Source organism: Carassius carassius, chromosome 34 (genome assembly GCF_963082965.1).
Source record: "Carassius carassius chromosome 34, fCarCar2.1, whole genome shotgun sequence".
NCBI lineage: Eukaryota > Metazoa > Chordata > Actinopteri > Cypriniformes > Cyprinidae > Carassius > Carassius carassius.
In genome coordinates, this window is record NC_081788.1 from 18,593,515 (window position 1) to 18,616,391 (window position 22,877).

At 36.9% G+C, this 22,877-nt stretch overlaps 1 protein-coding gene across 3 annotated transcripts; it reads right to left on the minus strand.

Moving 5' to 3' along the window:
* Positions 1-196: 196 nt before the first annotated feature.
* LOC132114626 (DNA (cytosine-5)-methyltransferase 3B-like) lies at positions 197-21,853 on the minus strand. Of its 3 annotated transcripts, none has more exons than XM_059522845.1 (26): positions 21,713-21,853; positions 13,936-14,065; positions 13,677-13,822; positions 13,224-13,422; positions 11,378-12,990; positions 11,130-11,298; positions 9,565-9,633; positions 9,219-9,280; positions 8,395-8,526; positions 7,955-8,032; positions 7,330-7,479; positions 7,110-7,217; positions 6,862-6,991; positions 6,551-6,664; positions 6,345-6,389; positions 5,774-5,853; positions 5,543-5,655; positions 5,267-5,450; positions 4,782-4,866; positions 4,299-4,444; positions 4,017-4,107; positions 3,748-3,896; positions 3,283-3,368; positions 3,081-3,150; positions 2,723-2,841; positions 197-2,596 (listed from the first exon to the last, which is right to left on the minus strand). In XM_059522845.1, exons 2-26 carry the CDS (start codon positions 14,057-14,059, stop codon positions 2,455-2,457), a joined length of 4,404 nt encoding a protein of 1,467 aa, XP_059378828.1. In that variant the 5' UTR covers positions 14,060-14,065; positions 21,713-21,853; the 3' UTR covers positions 197-2,454. The 3 variants fall into 3 exon arrangements, with proteins under 3 accessions (XP_059378828.1, XP_059378827.1, XP_059378829.1); XM_059522844.1 differs by having other exon boundaries at positions 21,724-21,830; XM_059522846.1 differs by lacking the exon at positions 9,565-9,633 and having other exon boundaries at positions 21,724-21,830.
* Between the last annotated feature and the right edge of the window lie 1,024 nt (positions 21,854-22,877).

A 22,877-nucleotide genomic window follows, 5' to 3' on the forward strand; every position in this document is an offset into this window, starting at 1 on the left:
CTATTAAATATTATTTTTTATTAAGATACATTTTAAAGCATTTGTGTAATTCATCTCTCGCTTCTTAGCACAGTATTAAACCAGCAATCTATTAGAAAATATTAAGTCAAAGCAAAGAGAACTTTCACACATTAGTCTGAAGGACAGAAAGTTTAGTTTTGTGGGTTGAGAAAATAAACTAAAAGACATTAAAAAAAAAGGTTGGTGCAATTTATTTTTCATCACTGATATTAGTACAAGCATGGAATATTAAAGCTAGGTAAACAGACCATGTAAAATAACATGTAAAAGATATTAAAATAAAACCTGTCTTGAAATCATCGGTTCAGGAAAACATTCTACAGCTAAATACATCATTAGCTTTTTTTATTTAGCACCAAAAGACATCAGGGTTTTTTAAAACCCTTTCAACAGGAGAATAAAAAGAGGTATTAAGGGCAATTTCAAGGGTACAAATATATAGTATATTCTATTCACAAAGAATTGAATAAAAATAATCAAGTGTGACCTTATAGATCAGGGTCCTATGAGGTCTGCTGGTGTTGAGAAGACCTGAGGGAGTTATTTCTTATGACACAATACTGCACCTTTGAATTACAAATGGCCCATCATTTTACATCAATTACATGTAACACAGCACCAACACAGGTCTTACTTGGAATTTCTAAAGCTTTGCTACAAGACATACACATCCAAAAGGCATCAAGACTTAGGTGATCCAGTTATCGACCTTTTACCAAAGCACACACACCTCAAGCTGGCCCATGCCTAACTAAAATGTAAAAAAAAAGCTTAGTTTAAGTCTCTTGGTGTCATGTGAAAATCAGCTTTAACTAGGGTGACTGTATTTCAATAAGCATGTCCTGGCCGGGATTTCTAAATTGCCTTAAATGTCCAAACAAAGCCAAACCTCGGACAATTTAGGCAATTTAGAAACCCAGCGAGAATATGTCCAGGAATAGAAAGAGGATGTATGGTCACCCTAGATTTGACCTGTGACAAAGTCAGAACCACAAATCACCATGATATGCATAATGCTGAAAACACACATGCTAAACAACTACAATGAAAACAGTATTTATACACACATTATGAAGCACCTAATTTTACACTGACAGTGGAACACAATTGATAACGAAATGTATTCGGAGACATTTCAAAAGTAAGATAAAATTTGGCCACTTGCACTAGACAAATGCAAAGTAGCCAAAATTCTTCCCTTTAAAAGGTCATGCCAGTCACAATCAGTTCAACTATTTTTTTTTCTTCTACATAACAATATAGCCTATCAATGTGTAGGCACTTATTCCGTTTAAGCCCTTGATCACATTGCACCATGTTGTACAAAAAGGCTTCAAAGTTAACACAGTGACTTCGATATTGTGGTATGCTAAATCCTCACCAAAAAAAAAAAGCACAAATCAATGCTGCAGTGACCAGGTTGAACCAACAGTTTCAAATCAGAAGTGCGTACAGGTTAGAAATGGGGCAAAATGTGATTAAATCATTAATCCCACAAGTTGATGACTTGTCTGTTGTCAAATTATTACAGTATGGTATAAAATGCTAGCTCAAGGCAAAAAAGTAGTCTTAAAATGGCAACGCCGCTCTATAAATTGATCAAAAATAATCAAGATTACTTTTTCTTTTTAAGGGTAAAGCTTTAGAAGGTTACTGTCAGCTCACATCTATCAATTATTAAAATATAATGGCACAGACAACATTTGTGCTTCTAAATACATAGAGCACTACAAGATTGCATGTATTCCTACAAAATGCTGTTTAAAACCCAAGTCATCTCCAGTGTGTATTAACACACTTCCATTAAAAAAATGTTGCTAAATAAGAAAATATTTAAGTGTTGGCTTAGTACAGTTATCATGATGGTCAACAATTCTGCATTACAAAACAGCACCGTGGGATGACAACAATACCAATCATCATTTTAAAAATGATGAAACTATGTAATATTTAACAACAGGACATGTTTATTCCTAAACAGGGAAACGATCTAGTGTAAAAATGTGATATAAAAAGCTGACAAAAGGTTAAAACTGATAAACTAAACCAAACTAACTTTAACTTATTCATTAAATTATAAATAGGCATAAAGCGGCATTCCTCCAGACAATGAACCAATCACAGAATGGCACTGAGGTAGTGGATTGAGTATTGTGTGGCTCTCTCCAGCATAAAATCACTTTAAAAGTAAACAAGTTAAAAACGACAGTACTTAAGATGTTCAAAATCCAATCCAAAAGTGTCTGTGCATTCCAAGGATAAATCGTCAGGAAAACATGCTTACTGAACGTTTAGAACAAATGTAAGATTAAAATTGGAAGATATTCTGTGAGGTCAGAATCTGCAGAAAAAAAAAAATATCATCAATTTCATATATCTGAGAGACTCGATTTGGACCACCAGTGCCAGTGCTGTCTGGACCAGACACTGGTTTTACTCGCAAGCGAAGTAATCTTTCAGAGGGGCAAAGAGGTGTCGGATCACGGGAACACTCCAGGACCGCCCAAGCAACTTCTGCCTCTGTCCCCGCCCCATATTATTCACATCTGTGTAATGCTTTGGGAACCCAAATATTCTGAGTGCAGGAAAAAAAAGGAAAGAAAAAAAATCAGTCATTTTGTTAAGATCCACATGTATGCCGCTTTTTAAACAAACCCTCTGAAACTTTGAGTAAAATTCAATTAATATAAACATATCTGACCTCTCCATTTCAGTGCACCAAAGATAGTCCTCTTTTCCGTTCATGGTGACTGGCAGAGGTCCCATCTTCCCTTGTTTGATGGAATTGGACTTGGTGGTGATAGTGCGAACTTTGTTGAACTGAGGATACAGTAATGATACAGTTGTGGAGTAAATTGTTTTTTTAAAATAAGACGTGATTGGTTTTGACCTGCTAATATCTAACTTAGTTGAGCCTAGACTCCTGGCACTAATATGTATACTTTGTAGGACTAATGCATACTAAAACTACAAATGAAAATTTGTATTTGTGGATTTCTTTGATTTGATGCAAAAAATTTCAAAATTTTTCAGTTAGAAGACATAATAAAAGTGTTTACCATTGCAGTTCGTCCAACCTCCAGGCAGTCCTGCAGATCTGCTTTATCAGCGAGTGAAGTAGCAAGTGGTCTACAAACACAAAATCAAGTTTTCAGTCACATTCATTTGTGAATGCAACCATCTATTACTGAACATGCATACATTTCCATAAAGGTGCGCTTTATTTTTAAAGATAAAGTGTGTGTGTGCCTGCATTTATACCGGTTCATTCCAGGTAAATTTCCCCAGAAGTAACGGGCTCTGTGGGCTGGGCTTACTTTCACAGCATCAATCATCACAGGATTACACTGGAAACAGATAAATGCATGATAATTCATAACCATCTTTAACAACGACAACAATAACATGCTCATGAGAGTAAGATAGAATGTCTAAAGGTGCGTTCACATTTAGTGTTGTTTGGCCATTCATTGCTGACAAAGTCCAGCTTTTTTAATAAGAATCCAAGCAAAATGGAATATCTTGTGAGGGCAATAGATTTTTCCATGCAAATTTTGCATCAGGTTCAAGTTCAACCAGAGTTTTGATTGGTTTGAACGTGACTTCTGCTGTGCTTCATACATCACTACAGTGGACATTTTTGCCCATTAATATCTGCAAAATTTCACTTATGGTGACCACATTTCTAGCTGGCCTGATGGAAAAAAAGGAAAAAGTCTTTTTTACCTCCAGGAAACGACAGATATCAGCCTTGTCATGGGCACTCATGGCTACTACATTCTCAAAGAGCCAGAAAAAGGGGCGATCATCATCCTCTCTAGGCCTCATCATGGTTAACATGCGGTAATATTCAAAGAACAGTCGACCTGTACCTTCTGAAAGGAGATGACAAATTGATCCTTTTTAAAAATGGTTATATAAATAACTTCTAATACTAAAGACTATGCTCAGAAGTTTCACATCAGCATAAAATAGAAGAAGAAAAAATATCTTACCAAAAAGACCTTTTCTGGCTGGATTCACCATGGACAGGTCATTACAAGGACTTCCACCAATCAGGAGGTCAAATGGCCCCCACTCAGCCAGCTACAAAATGGTACGACAAAAGAGATCTTTTAGACTTCCCCTCATTCTTATGGATATGAGGAAGACCATATAAAAATAGCAATGTTTAGCTATTAAATCTGGTTAGCTGTTAAAATCCTTATGCTACTTGAAGAATGTGAGTGATGCTATTCTATAAAAACATTTTTTCTGCTATAATGCTCTATACGTACATGTTTCCTTGTGATGGTGCGCACATCTTTTACATATTCAACCTGGCCCTCATGTTTGATCATCCCAACAGCGATGGAGTCTTCACAGATCTCAGACGCAATGTAGCGTCCCAATTTAAAACCCAGGTCTTTTAAAACCAGATAGCCTGGAGAGACAAGTATATAAAAACGGAATTATTGGTATAATATACATTTAATTGTTTTGGTCTTCAACTCCCATAATTCATTGCTACTGCACAAACTTTAAGGTAAACAAAGACAAAAATAGTTATTGCCAAAACTGTTTCAGTATTTCTTTTGATTCAAACAGATTTAAATGTAATAGTTCAGCCAAAATCTCCTTGTCATCTTATTCCATATCTGTTTGACTTACTTTCTTTTGCAGAACACAAAAATGAAATGTTGAAGGCTATCCTTACATCATGAAACAATTTTTTTGGTGGAAATATTATTTTAATATTAAAGCAAAACAAGCAAGCAGACCTGTTGCAATCCCATCAAACAGGGAGAGGACTCTGATTGGACGACGCTTATGAGCTGGAATTGAAGGATACACTCGATGTGGCTCCTAAAATAAGGACAAAAAAACAGGGTTCTTCATATTAAAACATCATTCTGGTTTTTCCAGTTTTCCTTAATCAGCATATAATGATTTTTGAAAGATCATGGGACACTGATAAGTAAACTAATGGCTGATTAAAATACAGATTTTGTCATAAAAGGAATTACATTTTAAAATATATTCAAATAGAAAAGTTATTTTGAACTACAATAGCATTATTTCACAATATTATTGTTTTTACTGTATTTTTGATTCAATAAATGCATCCTGAGACTCTAATTTTTAAAAAGTCCTAGAAAGGCCAAACTTTTGAATACCAATGTATATTAAAATGCTGATGCAAATAGCAAAATATGAATATGGCTAGTTGGATACTTAAAACAAGGAGGATAAGAATGACACTCACAAATTCAAAGGCACTGTTATTGGCGAAATACTCCTGGACACGAACACTCCAGTCAGGCCTGAGCTTGAGCACGCCGTAGCACTTAGAGGGCTGGCAAATGTAACAGCTCCATGGGTCAACCTCCTTTAGCTTATCGAATGTCTCTGGTCCCACCAACACATTCAAACAGTCTTTACAGAAACACCTGAACAGAGTGAAAAAAGAGAAAGATGGTCACACAATCTGTTTGGTTAACATGCCATTAAGGTTTAAGTTCACGTAAGTTTGAGTTTAAACCTGCAGCAGCTGGCGTTTCCACAAAGTATGACTTCTAGTCCAGCACAGCAGATGGTGCAGTACGACTGATAGCCATCCTCATCATACCTGTACAGCGTCTCTGTAAAGTTCTCCTACACAAACACAGAAAATGGAAAAAAATAAATAAAATGACACTTCGGCCAGCAAATAGTAAGTAGCTTGTTAATTTTATGATTCCGCACTAAAAAAGACACTAGAATCGATTCATACCTTGCACTTTAAACAAAGGCTTCCCTTAAAAAGAGGATGGAAAATTTCAACGTTGTCATTTCCACAGGCCAGGCAGAAATCTGGAGAAAGAACAATGAAAACAGACATTCAGTTAAAATACATGATAATGTATTGGTGAAATACAAGCAATACGAGTATAATAAGAATGTCCTAAAGGCAAAAATAAGCTGTTAAAAATAAAATGATAAAATAAAAGCTATGAAAATGCTGACAGTCCAAGTATAAATTTAATCTGAAGTGTTTCCACATCTTTTTGACCAATGAATCTGCACACCCTTACCAAATTTTTTATATTTTAATTTTATGAAGAAAATTACATTTTATTTAAATATTTTAGAGCTGAGTATAACTTTATTTCCACAATTTTACTACAGCCTTTAATTAAGTTGTATTAATGTCCATATTTTTTTCATACAGGGATTTCAGGCCATAATTATACAATTTCTTAATTTCACCAAGTTTTCTGGTGAATGTAAATTATAGTTGAGCCCTAGAATAGCTTCATTAATAAAATCAAATTATGAACTTGAGAAATTTCAGGGTGATTTACCTTCAATGTTTCTGCCTTTAACGGTTACCTCCTTGACCATTTGATCTGAGAAGAAAACAAAACATAGGTATGTTTTCTCACCAAAATTATGTACATGCCTAAAAACACACTAATAATCTGCAGTTCATTGTTTTATGAAATAAAAACATGATTTGTTCTCTTTATGGCAAAGTTCTGGCCTATACACAGATTGGTCTATAATTCACCTCTGTTGTAATCCTGAGTTGACTGTCTGTTCTTGGTGACATACTTCCTCTTGGCTGGAGGCTGACAATCAGACACAGAGGAATCCGACTCCGTTTTATTACTGGTAGAGCTGTCTGTGAAATGGAAAAAGCAGAAGTGACTGTTGTTGATCAACCTAGATCAAGATTTTGCTTATTAGATCACTTTCATGCAATTCAATCACACAACTGTGTTGTCACTCTTGTAGTCTTTGTAATTTTTAGCTTTCAATACTAATGTCATTCACCAACTGTTTTTGCAATAACACATTCTTTGTTGTTTTTTTACATACCCACAAGAGGCAAAAAGCCATCAGGACCTGTGGGCTGGAAGCCTCCAAATGCCCAATCCAGCATAGCCTTCACCTCTTCCCCTTTCTTCTCAGAAGGGGGGAAAGTCTTCCCACAGCGCACCGCTGCCAACTACACAAGAACACAACAATATAACGCAACACTAGAATAAGAATAAACATAAGAACTGGTTCTCAATCCCCAATCCTAGTTTTTAAAAGAATGGCTAATAATTATCTTTCCACTGTACCTCTAGGATTTGATAGATGGCATTCTTGTAGGTAGGCAGACCTTCATAGGATTTACTATAAAAGCACTTTGTAAATTCAGCGAAAGACAGCAGTCCCTCTGTATGAATCTAAGATCAACAAGAGAAACATGCTTCAACATGAAAGGGATACTTTAAGGAGTAAGAGGAAGTATCTATCAGATGAGAATCAGGAAAAGGCAGGCAAACAAACACTCCTAACCTCTGAAAACATGCCATCTCCAAACCACTCTACACGCCTCATAGACACAGGAAGCACCCTGCCCTTCCACGCCACCACCAGTCCAGGCCACCAGGAGAAGCCCTTTACTTTTCCCCACACAAGCTCTCCAATGGCATATCCTTTTCCATCCTGCACAGAGAGAAACAGAAAGTCAATACTACATGTTACATTCATAACATGGTTGTCTTATTCGATCAACAGCGGAGTGACTATAAGCAAGGTGATTATAACTTTTTTAATCTAAGAGCAATCTAAAGTAAACCAAAATAATATCACTCAAATGTATAATATTCATAATATTCACCCCAAAATGAAAACATGCTGAAAATGTACACACCCTCAGGCCAAGGGAGTACATTTTTTTTAGCAGTTTTTCATTTTGGGGTCAAATATTACTTCAAGTCTTCACATTACAGAAATACTTCAGAGCATGTTCAGCATGCTGTATGCAATGACATGCAATTGAGATAATAATGTCTGCTAAATTAATCAATGCAAATCATATAAAACACAACTGAAGTTTACTTGGCATGGGTACTAGACTAAAGTAACAGTCATGTTTGCAGTGAGATTAAAGAGATATTTAGAAACCTTCATGACTTACATTGTACGTTTGTTCTCTCTTTCCAGGTCTGGGGCTCAGGGACGAACTTGTTGAGGATGAACGAGCATTGTTCTTAACCTTCAATTAGTAGATCAGATACATCAGTGAGAAATCTACATGTATTAAATCCACACACATAAGTAAACACTGAGCAGCATAATAAAAAAAACATAATGGAGAAGATGATGTTATAAATGTTAGCAAGGCAATTACAGAGGAAAAACAGACACAAACACATAGCTACAGGAGGCACGTGAGATGAAAATGAAGACGAAGACTCCAGAGACTAATCTACCATCCGGAAAGAAAACCAGCAGACTCATTCATAAAGCAGCATCCACCGCTTATGAAAACAGCTCAATGTAATAAAGAGAGCCTAAATGGAAAAAAAATGAAGCGGACCCCCTATACACTGAATCTTAACCTGGGCAGGTACATACCACCTCTGGTTTGGTGTTCTTGTCAGGGTTCACCGGTTTGCTCCAGGTGCCTGTACCAGCCTGAAAGACTGTACGTTCCTGTGGTTTCTGCCGTAAGCTGCTGTCCCAACCGTATATTCCCCTAACTGAGCCCTATAGACCCATACATATGCACACAAATTACACACATGTACGCTGTCAATCAGGTCACATGACTACCATTATGAAGTACTTAGTATCTGGGTGCTAAAGTACAGATATGTAGAAAAGGAAAGAAAGATGTTAAATCGAGATGTTGGTGTGGTGATACAGTTGGTTTGTGTGTGTGTTCCGGTGATTTTTTTCCTGTCATAATCCGTCTTAGTCTACTTCATCTCTATACAATGTGAAATAGAATTCAGCAAAAGTATTCACTGCCAGACGCATGACAATTAGACTGCTATAATAAGTGATAGACTGATATGTTGAAAAGGCCAAATTATCAGTATTGCCAATAACCATTTGTTACTTTTATTCAAATGGATCAAAAGTGTAATATGTTAAAAAAACATTTCAATTTACAATAATGATTTTATTTTAAGGTTTCTATCAAAGAGTCCGAAAAGAAGAAAAAAATTATTGGGCAGCACAACCGTTTACCTATTAGGAAAGAAGAAGGAGAGGAAGAAGAAATGTTTCTTGAGCACCAAATCAGCATATTAGAATGATTTCTGGAGGATCGTGTGACATTGAAGAATAAAATTCATTTTTGCCAACACAGAAATAAAAGACATTTTAAAAGTTATAAAAATAGAAAAACAGTTGAAAGTTATTTCTCAGCCACAGCTGTTCTCCAGTTATAATACCTCATGTAATGTGCTACTAGTCCAGTTACCATCATTGGCTCCATCTTTCCTTAAGTCCATTTCTGCGGGGAAATAACATATTTTAAACAGTTAAATTGAACAGTCAAGTATAAATGTATATATTTTGAGGTGGATAAACAAAGCAACAATTAACATTACTTTGAGCACAGACAGACAGAGCATTTACATTTGCAATTTCAATGCAATGGATCAACTTTCTTGAGCATTTAGGGTGGAAGCAATGGAAGAAAGTTTAGACCAACAGAAGTTTGCCACCAGAAGCATTTGAGATCGTAAAGCATTATTCTGTAGCTGCTCTAGAACCTCTTAAACATTTCATTCACACCTCTCTGACTGGTGATCTTCTCCAGTTGCACCACACACGGCTTCACTGTGTTTGAGTGTTGAACCATGTCTGGAAAACAGCACATTGTTTACATCAATCTAACCAGCCTCTGCTGGATCTGACTGAATAGAACTTTAACTGCACTATACAGCTATACAAAAAAATTCATATAATTACAATTTGATAGTTCCTATTATGTAAATTACATGATAACACTAAATTAATCCATGACAATTCACTGGGAAAGTAACATTGTAATATGAGAAGAACCATTTTTTAGAGCCTGTGTTAATAACATGCAAGCCAGAAGATGTTTCAACATCTTCATACTTTAATCAAGATATTAGTCTTGCAGAGCTAGACATCTGGCTGGCGGCATAAGGCTGGCTTCACTTTATAGCCTTTTCTGGCTAAGAACCACCCACTTAGCCGTAAGTTTAGTTATAAATCATTAATACACCCAGAATTTTTTATTATATTGGAGCCGCTAATGATCTTGGCAGTGTCCAATGACTGCTTCCCACAATAAAAGAAAAAGCCATTGTCAGCCTGCTCTGACATAATCTGATCTGATCCAAACTTTTTCCTTAGCAACGCAACTTTTAATTTCTTTCAAAATGAATGCCATGAACCTCACAAAGGCCAATGATTAGTCCAATGATTAGAACGTTTTTAATTCTTCCTCACCAGTGCTCATCATAGTAGCACATACTTACCTTGAAAGCACAATGTAGCATTCAGATGAATTAATAAAAAACCTGTACGCCCTAAATTCCAGAACTTATATATTTATTAAAGGGTCTGTGAGCATTTTATTTTTTTGCTTTGAAGGCAGATTTTTTTTCAGGTTTCTCAAATATTGCTGGAGACTGAGGATACATTTCATTGAGTACGTTTACACGGACATCAGGAATCAAATTATTTACCTTATTCTGTATAAGACAATATTATGATTAAGGTGTTTACATGCTTAACATTGCTTTTAGAATATTCCTTTCATGTTCCCGTTTTACATGTATCAACATTAAGTTAAGTCTTCAGTGCTATACAGTTTTGGGTGTTTTATTTTTAATTTTACGAAAGCTTCAAGTGAAGTTAATTATATGTCATGGTATACGTGTAACAGCCAACAATGGATCAAAATGTGCCTTCTTGCTTGAAGCCATGCTCTTTTGTTTGCCGTCAAATGGCTGACCACTGTTGTGTGTGTATCCTGTCGCAAAATGCTGCAAAAAGTCCTACATGATGGTAATAGTGTGACTAAGGTGTGTATATGTCTATATTGCCCCTCAATAAGGCGATCAAGAATACTCCGCATATCTTAATTCGATTTGTGTTTACTTCGAGTACAACTTTAGCCGGACTAAGCTAATCAAAAATCTCTGTGTACATGGTAGATTCTTAATCAGAGTATTGTCTTAATCGTGTTAATATTGGAATATTGTTGTTATTGTAAACCTACTCATTGTCAATGTAAATTGTTTTTGGTGCATTTCTTTTTTTTTTTACCAGTGATTGTTGCTGCCTTGCTTAATAAAAAAAGGAAGGTGTTTAGGACAAATTACCTGATGTGCTGCTTCTTTTTTTTTCTATTCTCCCATTTCTGGTAGGAGAAATCTTGCCTTCAGTGTGCTCTAAAGAAGAGTCATCATTGGAATCCAGATCTTTCGCCATTTCTGAGTCACTTTCACTTGAACTATCATCCCAATTAGCAGCATCCCCATTTTCAACAGCCTGTGTGTAAGTAAACCTGTTTTAAACACATTACAAAATTGAGATACATAGATAAAATGGTAGAATGACAGATAGATACCTGTGCAAAGATCTTTTCTGCTTCAAGAGATGGACAGGGCAAAACCAAAAAAGAGTGGACAAGTCTCTTGAAGATAGATTCTGGTGGTAAAGACTTGAGCACATGACACCAGTATCGTTCCAGAGTAATGGTTGAAGATGTGTCTTCTTCATCCTCTACAAGCTGGTATTCCAAGAACTCATCTTTGAGCTTAGCAGAATCCTCAGGTTTGGAGCAGATGCCAAATTGTACTGCAAGGTCAACTATACTATTTCCTGTGACCTTTAATCTTCCTGCCGGGCTGAGGAGTTGTGAAATGCCCCTCAGGACACTATCGCTCAGAGGTAGACTGTTAGCAATGGAGGTTGTAAGAGTTTTGTAGAAAGCTAAACACTCATCATGAAACACGTTCAGGTAATCTGCTAGTTCTTCTTCTCTGGTGGAGATGAAGTCTTCCACCGCACCACCTAGACTGAGCTCAGTAGCAGGAAGGCAGAATGTTGAGTTCTCCAGGAGGGCTGGGTCTCGTTCCTTCAGGTAGCGTATAACCGCTTGAGGGCGAAGAAAACTACAAGCATAAGAACGTAGGAGCACACTTGCTTCTCGAAGGATCTGGACAAGATCAGCACGGACAGAGCCTTTGCTTTGTTGCAGGTGCTGGTCGAAGGCACGGAGTGGTCTAAGAGCATGATCCAGAAACATCAAGGTGATCCTAATTTTAGGATTCTCCAACTGCGAACAAATCTGCTTAACTTTATCATTATTTTCATCACAGGAACTAAAGTATGATACCAAATCACTCCACATTCCAAGCATCCTTTGAACAAGCACACAAAACTCCTCACAACTGTCTGAGAGAGGAGTGCTGGTGTCTTTTAGTTCATCAATGCCCGCAAACAGCATCTTGAAGTTGTCGTTGCTGGTGGAGCAAGTTGAGAAGTGCTCATATATGTCTGCAATAAGTTCCTGAACCTGACTGTAGTGCGCCTTTAGGCCAGCACGGCAGGCAGATTCAGGTACGTGGTAAAGTCCACCAAGATCAATCACCTGTGGGTTGAGCTCCTGAATCTGCGACACAACACTTCTTGAGGTCTGTTCTTGGTCATTAACATAGAGAGCTACCATGTTGTTAGCAGGAAGCTCAAACTTCCGAAGGACATTGAGTAAACATCCAGATACAGAGCTACCATCTTCAGCCTGAAAGACATCAAGCAGACGGATACAATATTTTGATAGCTTTTCCTCAAAAAAGCCGACTAGAACTGCATGGCAGGAGCTCCTTTCTATGTTCTCTGCGTCAAGTGGCACCTGTCCGTATATGTAGATACAGTATGAATTGATCTTACAAGCAGAAACAATATCATTTGGATAATTTAGGCCGAGGATGTAGCTTGCAGTACGTTGGGAGACCTTGTTGATCTTTGAGGGTAAATTGGAAAGGCAATGGTTTTGAATAAAAAGCAGCATGGTTTTACTATAGGAAATAGAGTTTTCAATCAACTTTCTACCAGATGAATTTAATCCTCCCATCTCATGCTTCATATGCTTCCGAGTCTGCTGGTGTCGTTTAAGATCAAAAGGTCGCCTCCTTCCATTCAATTCCATGTCTTTGTCAGATTCGTCTCTTACTCTGCCTGTATAAAATGGAAAACAAGTTACATCAGTGTTGTGATGGAATAGTATATTGATTGATTTTGATTTCCCAGTCCTATTGATGTTTCTATAGATATTGGGGCATATTTTAACATTTTCCATGATTGTGGGAAAACTGAATCAAATACAAGTCATAATCTCCATACTAAAAAAGATAATAATATATAAAAATATAAAAATAAATAATAAAATTAAAACTGAACTGGAGGCTCACCAGATTCACGTTGGTTTTTCCAGGATTTTGGAGACTTAACAGGGTCATCTACTTGTACAATATCCAGACCATTACGAGCTTCAACTGGGTTGTACTCTCTCCCTTGCCTCTCATTGGCAAAGAAAAATTTCTTGAACCATTTCAGAAAAGTGAAATTGGGTCTAAACTTTCCTGTGAGAAGCGGTTTCACAGGGACTGGCTGAAAGAGGCATCCAAAAAAATGGAGAAAGTCAACATTCTGAAAAGAGTTTGGAAGATAACCTACTCCGCAAAAATTATACAAGATTCATATTTAAATATCCAGCGTGTAGTTTCTGTACCATTTACGGGACTAAACAGAATAACAACAATATAACAAATACAACCAAATTTACACATATCAACTTAAACATTCACAATTTTATATGCAGGATGATTACTGGGAGTAAAAGAATAGATTAAGGTTAATCTGACCTCTTTTACACCTGATTTTTGGAAAGCTGTCTGCAGAAGACAGTAGTTCTGTATAAAATCAGACCTCTTTTGGGATTCAAACTTTACTTTACTCATGTCGATGGATCCTGGAAAGAGCAAGTCCATAAGCTGGCAAAAACACGCACCTATTAAAAAAAAAAAAGAATAACAACCCATGGCAAAGAAAAATAAAGAATGACGTTTAGTTTAAAGGTGTTGGCAATGTGTAGATATTAACTAAATATAATGTAAACAGTACCTGAACGACATTGCTCCACTTGAGTAAAATTAATCTGTAATGTTTTGTTGATCCAGGACAAAACTTCATTGCGACTGCACTTGTCATCAGGGTTATTGGGGTCCAGACTTACATTCGTAGCCATCTTATGCTTTCATAAGAAAAAAAAAAATATGCATGTGAGACAGCAATTAGCAACAATAAATCATAACCACAGGTAATTAAATTGCACATTTGAAATCATAGCAGCGTTTGTGGTTTCAAGATTACATTTAAGGTATGACACTAAACGAGCAACCAGGTAACTTTGAACACCTATATATAATATTGTGAAAAAAAGAAATTGCTTCAAATATAATGCTGGGCGAAGATTATGCATATGGGTAATTGACGTTACTCTTCTTAGATTCATATAAAATGTGTAATGTGAATCTAATCTCAGAAGCATATCAATTATATCATGTAAAGTTGCATGTGAGATACATGTTTTGAGGTTAATCTAAAAGGCATGATGACTAATAAATGTTTTGTATAGTGATGTTACGTTCAACACAGAAGCTTTGAAGCTTGTAGAAAAAAAAAACACATTTCACACTGAAGCATTGAGCACGTTTACATGCACTTCAGTAACCTGCCAAAGCAAGTAAACTGTTCCTGTCACGTATCACACATGCACACTTCGATAAGCCGACAGAAAGCGGGTTATTGCGTTTACATGCCGCGCAAAAATCGGAGTAAGAGGCAAAAAACTACTATGCTTACGCCGTTTATAACCTTACTCCAATAAAAGAAAACGGGTTGCCGCGTTTACATGACCAAGTGCGTTCTCTCGGCTTATTAATCATAATCGGTTTAAGAACTTTCATGTAAACCATGATGTAAACGCGCTCACTGTATCGGAGCTTGATTCGTTTTGAGAAAGGCATGTGATCTATGACGTCAATTTTCATTCACCTGAAAACCACGTGACAGCTTCAGAATCCGATTCAATAGGTGTGTTCGACACATTAGGTGTTTCTCAATGTCAAGGAAGGATCCTCGGAAGCCAGTATTTCGAGGATGCTACATCATCGAAATCCGTCGAAGGACTGTTCCAATGTCAAGGATCCTCGGAATTTCAACCAAGGACTGAGTCCTTCGTTCGAAGAATATCCCATACACAGGAAAGGATGCATATGTGTATCCTTCGCGCTCTCAAATCACCCACAATCCTATGCGCGCAGCTTTGCTATCTTGTTCAAAAATTCAAAAATGTCGAACGTTAGCGGAGTCTGAGCGTTAACGGTTTTTATTTACGTTACCAAACATTTGTTATAACTGTAGTAAATATAAGTAAAGTTTAACGTTTAAATGCCAGTACAAATTACTACCATATTGATATTGTAAATTATACAAATACAAATGGTTAACTGAACCTGACCTGTCATTTAACAATTGGTTGCGTCATCTGCATTTCTTTTATAAATAACTAGTTAAGTTGTCCAAAGTAATTTAACGATACAGCGTTATTCAAACGGACCTTTTCACTGATGTAATGACGCAATTACGTGTATTTGCTAGCCTGTTCCATTTACGTGTTCTCCGAATGCTTAAGAGGAGTCTCGCCTAGCCTCTGAAGGAAGTGACTTGGAAGGACACGTCCTGCCAAGGAAGGATCCTTGACATTGAGAAACACCTATTGACTGTATAAAAATATGGACGTAGTGTCCGTGACGTCACCCGTAGACTACTGAAGAGAGTTTTTGAAGCCTAAAGTGTGTAGAGCGGGCCGTCGCCATCTTGGCAGCGCGTCACCGCGCGACTCCTCCGGACAATCAAAAATGGGCAAAAAGGCGGGAGCTAGTTGCTGTAGCCACGCCCACCTAGCGCGACGGTCAGTCAGCAGCGGCAATCTCCCTGTCACTCAAGTGGCCACGCCCTTAATTATGCAGAACTTTAAGTCTTAATATAATTTAAACGCAGAGGTGGGTAGAGTACCCAAAAACTGTACTCAAGTAAAAGTAAAAGTAATTCTAGAAATATTTACTCAAGTAAAAGTAAAAGTGCTAGTCTTGAATAGTTACTAGAGTAAGAGTAAAAGAGTATCGGATAAAAAATCTACTCAAGTAGTTAGTTACTAGTTACTTTGGGTCATATATACTGAGCCTATTTTTATTTAGATATATAGATAAAATGTATGTAATGTATGTGTGTGAGTATAAATGTATATATTTCATCAGCCTTTACTCCAATTTATGTAATTTATTATAAAACCCTGTCTGTTTAAGTAACAGATATAGGTTTCATGCCATAACATATTTTTAATACGACCGACTTTATATTAAATGTGAATTTAACATTGAAAGTTAATGTGATATAAATATTGCTACTAATCTTTCATTGTTCAGAAAGAGAACAAATAACATTTACATTATTAAAGATCATTTTCACTGACAAGTCCAGATTTCAATCACTCTCAGAAACTCCCATTAAAATCACTGAAACTGTTAACACTGTGAAATCAATATCTTAATTAAAGATTCGTACACACATCTGCACTTTGTTGTTTCTGACGAGAGAATTCGCCAGAAAGAGGTATTCAGTCAGCGAGCGAGTGAAGGAGGAACTGGCATTTCAGCGATGACTCATCTGAACACCTCTGATTGGCCAATGCTTTAATAAGCTCAAAAGAATCATGTTTGATTGGTTATAATGCGCAGTGCTGTAAAACACATCTATCTCTGGCTCAGCGCCAGCAAGCAATCACAGAACTGAATTTAGCAGCTGATGATATGTCTTGCTGAACGTAGCCTACTTGCACCAGTGTGATTGTATTAAAATTAATTAATAAAAACTTAATCGGCTATTTTTTGTCTTTTGGAAGCTGCATTCAACTTGACGGGAAGTCTTATAAGCCACACACGAACAACAAATTCACAGTGGTATAGTGTAGCTACTCTAATCGAATGTAGCCCAAGTTATTACCTGTTAAACAGTAGACAGCACACGCGGTGTTCATCTAATAAGGATCTCCATCGCTAGCAAATAATAGCCTTTGCAGATTTGCTTTCAATTCAGTGCAGTTCCATAGCCACGTTTTCAATGCTGCTGATGTTAAACGTTACAACTCTCAGTGAACCGCTTCAGATGCTCAGCGCGTGCGGCAGGGAACTGAACGACTCATTCAAACTGATTCATGAACCAATTCACTCGTTTGCCAATTGGTTTGATCAAGCCTTTGAACAGGATTGACTCAAAAGAATAAATCATTTGCGAATGGGCATCGCTCATTGTCCAGAGAAAAGTAGACGGCGCGTTTGGAATAAACTGAAGCATTTATAACACTTATTGCATTAAGATAAAGTAACGAGAGGAGCGTCGCCCACAGTAACGAAGTAAAAGTACAGATTTCCCCCCCAAAATTTACTCAAGTAAGAGTATAAAGTACCCATCTTTAAATATACTCCGAAAAGTATTAGTTACCCCAAAAAATTACTCAAGTAAATGTAACGAAGTAAATGTTTAAACGGATGAGTTATAAAAAAATCCACCCCCCTCGCAGTTGTCATGGAGAGCAAAATGAGCTATTTAGACCAAAATCATTTTTGAACCAGGCTGTAAACATGTTTTTTCCTGCTGTAAAGTTGGCCATTTTAACATGGGGAGTCTATGGGACTGACTCCCTTTTGCAGCCAGCCTCAAGCGGCCAGTCGATGAATTGCAGTTTTAGTCACTTCCTTATTGGCCTCACGAGAGAGAGCGGGAGGTTGGCGCTCGGTTCGACATCGGCTGCGGCTGGATGCAACCGATCGGCGAGAATAGCCGCGTGCAGGTGGGGAGGAGTTGCAAACGGAGATATGAAGCCGGACACGTTGTGGATCCCGTAGTTTGCTGCAGTTACGTCAGTCATGGCAGATCACGTGGCGTTTGCTTACTTGATCGCGTTTAAGATGTGTGTATAAGTGTTGTTTTGGAAGGGTGTCTTCCAAAACAAGATAACATATTGGATATATACTTTAGCAGTATGACATGGGTGTTTCTGCTAATACAAAATGATAAAAGTAACCTATAAAAAAATTCCCTGGTGGGTATGTGTTTTTTAAGAAGGTTTCAGCAACAAGATTTACAGTACCCTCCTGCTGAGCTCTTTTTAACATCTTAAACATAACACCACTGCTTTTCATATACAGAAAAGCACAATTCTGTTTGGATTTATATTGTGATTTAGACCAACTATTTGAAAGTGGACAGAATGTTGTCAAGTTGTTAAGTTGAAGTTACAGCAAGTTGTTAGCAGTTTGCTAACCACATGCAGGTGAAACACAGCAAAATAAACTAGACAATATGAAGAAACCAAACAAATGGAGGAACATAATGTATTATATATCATTTGTATAGGAGCATACATTTATGACCACATTAGATTGTATGTTTTTAAGATTAACATTTTAGTTATTAAAAATGCTCATTTGAATAGGTTATGCTGCTGAATACTGTAAAAGGTCTGTATAAAAAAAGAAAGTCATGCAAAATAAACATACACAAACTTTATATTAACAATAAAGTAAATACAGTAAAACAATATTTAATAAATATGATTTATAAGATGAAGACGACATAAAAACGTATTGAACTGTTTTAAAAGTCCATATGAGAATTTCTGAAACTGAAGTCGACTCGCAATAAACTTGAAACGCTGAATCGGTGTCATCAGTGAATCCAGCCAATCGTGGATCAGTTGTGTCGTCATCAGAACCTGTGCAGCCGCTCTTCAGAAGCTGCGCTGGCTGAGTTCTCCGGCTACTCTCGAATCGCTCTCGCGGTACTTTGACGGCACACGTCACAGTCACGTGGCGTCAGCGCTGTATCAAGTCGGACAAAATTTCTAACCGGCATGCACTGCTTCACGTCAGCCGACGATCGGTCTGCGCAGAGCTGCATGAAGTCGAACAAGCCTAAAGAGAAGCACTCGGCTGCAGCCTGCAGATCGAGGCGGGGATGCACCTAGGGCGAGGTTGCACGTGCAGCACTGCCCCATACCTACTCTGATTGGTTCAATCGTCTTTCATAGACTTACATGATAGGAAATGTGTGCATTACTTGGTGTAGGACGGAGAATGCTGTTTAAAAAGCTAAAAACGCTGTACAGTTTTATAAAGCCTTCATAATGCACAAAAGAAGAAGAAAAAAACATTAGCCTGTAACTCGCAATGTCCCTGAAATGATTGTTTTGTTAAATTAAGCTGATCTTTAGGCTAACATACGAATATAGTAAATTAATTGGGTTGATTATCCACAGTAAGACGATCAGGTCTTCAGATAGAAGAATGATTTATGAATTAAATAATTTTAGAAAATGTGATTATTTCATATCATCAGAGTATGAGAAAGGAAAATGAAAGGGGTGTATCATTACTGTTTTAATTTATATAGCATGACAAGACAATTATTGTTACATATAATTATCCATCATGCAGTTGATAAATGACACTGCAATAGTCTAATATGTCTGCAAATTCAATTTTTATGAAACTTTTAATTTTCTTTACTACAATGCAAAACATAGACTTTTTCTCCCCTTTATTTCAGGAAAATATGCTGCTCCTTTTTATTTGAAAGTGAAGAAATCGATAAACTTTTATTTCTATCGGCCAGTGATGATTCTGAAAGGACATACCTGTAAACCGTTGCTATAGTAACGAACACAATTTCATGATAATTGTGCTCTTATGTTAGTGCAGTCTCACAGCCACTGTCAAATATTGAGATAAACTTTATAAAGTATCATCTATTTATTTTAATAAGTATCTTCTCCGATATCCATTTTGTGACCATTGAGCCGATTCTTTTCAATCAGCTGGAATGATTCGGGACATTCTACGTTTAATGTGGCTTAATGCATTAAAACAGTGTTTTTAAAAGACCAAAGTCAGTAAACAAATTAATAATAAAGCATTCTATTCACTGACAGGCAGATGAGTCCAGAAAAAGAATGCAATGTGTTTAATTACGTGTTAAGCGTTTTCCTCCCATAGAAAACCATTAGACTAAAAGGAAAATGCGTAACGTGGCGTAATGCATTAAAACGTGTTTTAAAAAGACCAAACTCAGTAAACATTTTTAATAGCACATTTTATTTACAGACAAGCAGGTTATGGGTGGAAATTAAACGCTTTATGTTCGTATTCTGTGCTCATATCTGCTTGTCTGTGAATAGAATATTTTATTTATTTGTTTACTGAGTTTGGTCTTTTTAAAACACTGTTTTAATGCATAAAGCCACGTACTTTCACGTTAAGCGTGCTTTTAGAATGTCCCAATTATTCATTTGTGAATTAATCTGGTCAAGAAGAGTAAACTTGCAGCAGCTAACATATCTTGATTCAATAAATCAGACAAAGTGAGTCAAGTTAACAATAAAAAACTGCAATATAGTAAAGTCTTTGTAAAACTGTACAGCGTTTTTAGCTTTTTAAACAGCATTCTCCATCCTACACCAACTACGCACACATTTCCTATCATGTGTCTTTGAAAGACGATCCAACCAATCAGAGTAGGTGTGGGGCGGGGCTGCATGTGCAACCCCGCCCCAGGTGCAGCCCCGCTTCGATCTGCAGGCTGCAGCCGGGTTTACTTGGATTCAAACGAAACGAACCTCAACGCCGTTTCATTTACATTATAATGCTTTAGGATTGCTTTTTCATCGTAATTTATATATTCAGCTTAAATTAACTTTGGCAATAAAATATCAGTCTAAGGGCTGAAGTTAAAATAAACAGATCATAGATTTAATGTATGAATTAATGTTTTATTTTACTTATTTTAGTGCCAGTACACATACACAAATGAATGACTCTGACAATAAACATTATTTATATAAAATATAATAAAACCAAAAAATGAGTTGTACAACCAGATGTGAACCACTGGTTGTAAGGAACATAACACTTTGGAATGTGTTATTTATTTGTATGACCACTAGATGGCCACGGCATAAACAGTTTTAAAAAAGCATGAACCTTTTTCCGATACAATTGTGAAAGCTTCATTCACTTCGCTATCACTAGTTCTCTATTCTAAAGTCTAGTGAGCCTAGGATCTGGCTCATGTTGGACTTCCTCAAAACTAAAAAGCCTACCGCTTCTCTTGCGTAAATGTGTCGAGTATTGAGTAAAGGAACTCCTCCTCGGTTCTCGCGGGGTAATTTTTGCCCGCGAATGCTGCACACTTAAAAAGTAGCTTTCACTTTTACAGGTTTAACCGGTGACAACAACATCGTGAATCGCAAACAACGAGCGCACGGAATCTAATCATAGTAATGAAATAAACACGCGATATAATAACAACCCGGTAGACTGCATTTAGATATTTACCGGTTGATTTACTGGTGGGATGACATGATCGAATTGTAGTGCTTTAAAGCTTTCGAATCTTTTATAATCCTGTCAGTGACCCTTACTGTATTTTTTAACCATTTCAAAACAATTGGATTAATGCTAACGAAGCTGAAATGCATTTTCATTTGTGTGATTTTAACTTTAAAAGTTGCTTTAACCCAGACGTAAACTGCTAACATGCAGCGCGTTACATGTTTGCAAAGAACGACAATCTAGGAAACGCTTTTATGTTTATAGACCATAACCGTGTTCTCATTGTATTGAGGCCGTTTGCCTTTGTGTGTCTTTGTGTTGCTGTAATGGTCGCTCAGATACAGCGAAACTGTATGGGATCGTGAACCATAAGAATGGTTTCTGTTTCAGTAGCACAGACACAAAATCTGACAAAACGTTATTTAAAAAAAACATCAAATATGTCCTACCTTATTTGTACCTTAGTTCCGGAGACCTCACTACTCCCCAGTCCAGAAGATTATCGCCAATCTACCCAGTGCCTTCCCCCAGCATATGCATTGTGCTTCCAAGGATTGGCCTGTAGAAACTAAAGTAGGAGGTCCTATTCTGGATTAGCTAGCTATCTAAGATTTCCAAGCGTCTACGTCTGCAGACTGCAAGACGGGGCGTAACTTGAAGTGGGCGTAACTTGAAGTAGGAGGCGTAACTTGAAGTTGTCCAAATCACACATAACCACGCGAGATCTCAAAACGATAAGTTGTTGGCAATATGGTGGCTTTAATTAGGGCACAGAGTAGAATATTTATTACGTTTTAAGGGATGCAGGGGTTTTAGGCAGGATTTGATGAATGATGTGTGTGTAGATATTAATGTTAGGGGACAATTTGAGAGATGTGTAGGTTTTAGTAGGAAAACCTATCATCTGATCTGCACTCCGGAACAGAAGAGGGCGTTAATGCACCAATAAACTGGATGCCAACCGCCGTTAAACTGGAAAGACGACGAATTTGACAGCTTGCTGTGAGAGACAATGGTGAGAATATTTTTTTCCCGAACTAATTATTTACATTGAAGTGTATAAGTTTTTTTTCATACAGTGGTATTTTTTTGGAGTTAATAATTTATTAAAACTAAGGCGTAAAGTAAGCAACATATAAGCAAAAGTTCTAAAGACGCTATCCCCAGGTTTCACAGGCTTAATCTAAAACCCTGTCTGTGACCTACATAATATAGCATATTTGTGATTTTGCTGTAAACATGTTTTATAATGCATAACTAACAGGGGAGCTTCATTAAGTACACGACTCAATAGTGGATTTACATAAACCATATATACTTCTTGACGATTATTGCTAAAATGTCTATTTATCATCTGACTGGATAATGTTTGATAAATTATTGTAGATGAGCACATCTAACAGACATGAAACAGGTGTCTAAGTGATGTGTGTGTGATATTGTGTAGAATTCACTTTTGTCAACACCGCTTTAGATGAGTGTAAGTCATGTAAACAAACAAATGTACGTAAAGTAACTAAACATAAGTTATCTATTTTATTTGTCCATTTGCAATATTGATAATTTAAGGAACATTTGTGTTGGATAAAAAGTGAGTTACATCAGTTTTTAGCT

Coding starts and splice junctions, on each gene's coding strand:
- LOC132114626 (XM_059522845.1), bottom strand. CDS start 14,059: ATGGCTACGAATGTAAGTCTGGACCCCAATAACCCTGATGACAAGTGC. Junction 7,218..7,329: donor GAGATGGCATGTTTTCAGAG/GTTAGGAGTGTT, acceptor TGTTGATCTTAG/ATTCATACAGAGGGACTGCT. Junction 5,854..6,344: donor TAAAGGCAGAAACATTGAAG/GTAAATCACCCT, acceptor TTCTTTCTCCAG/ATTTCTGCCTGGCCTGTGGA.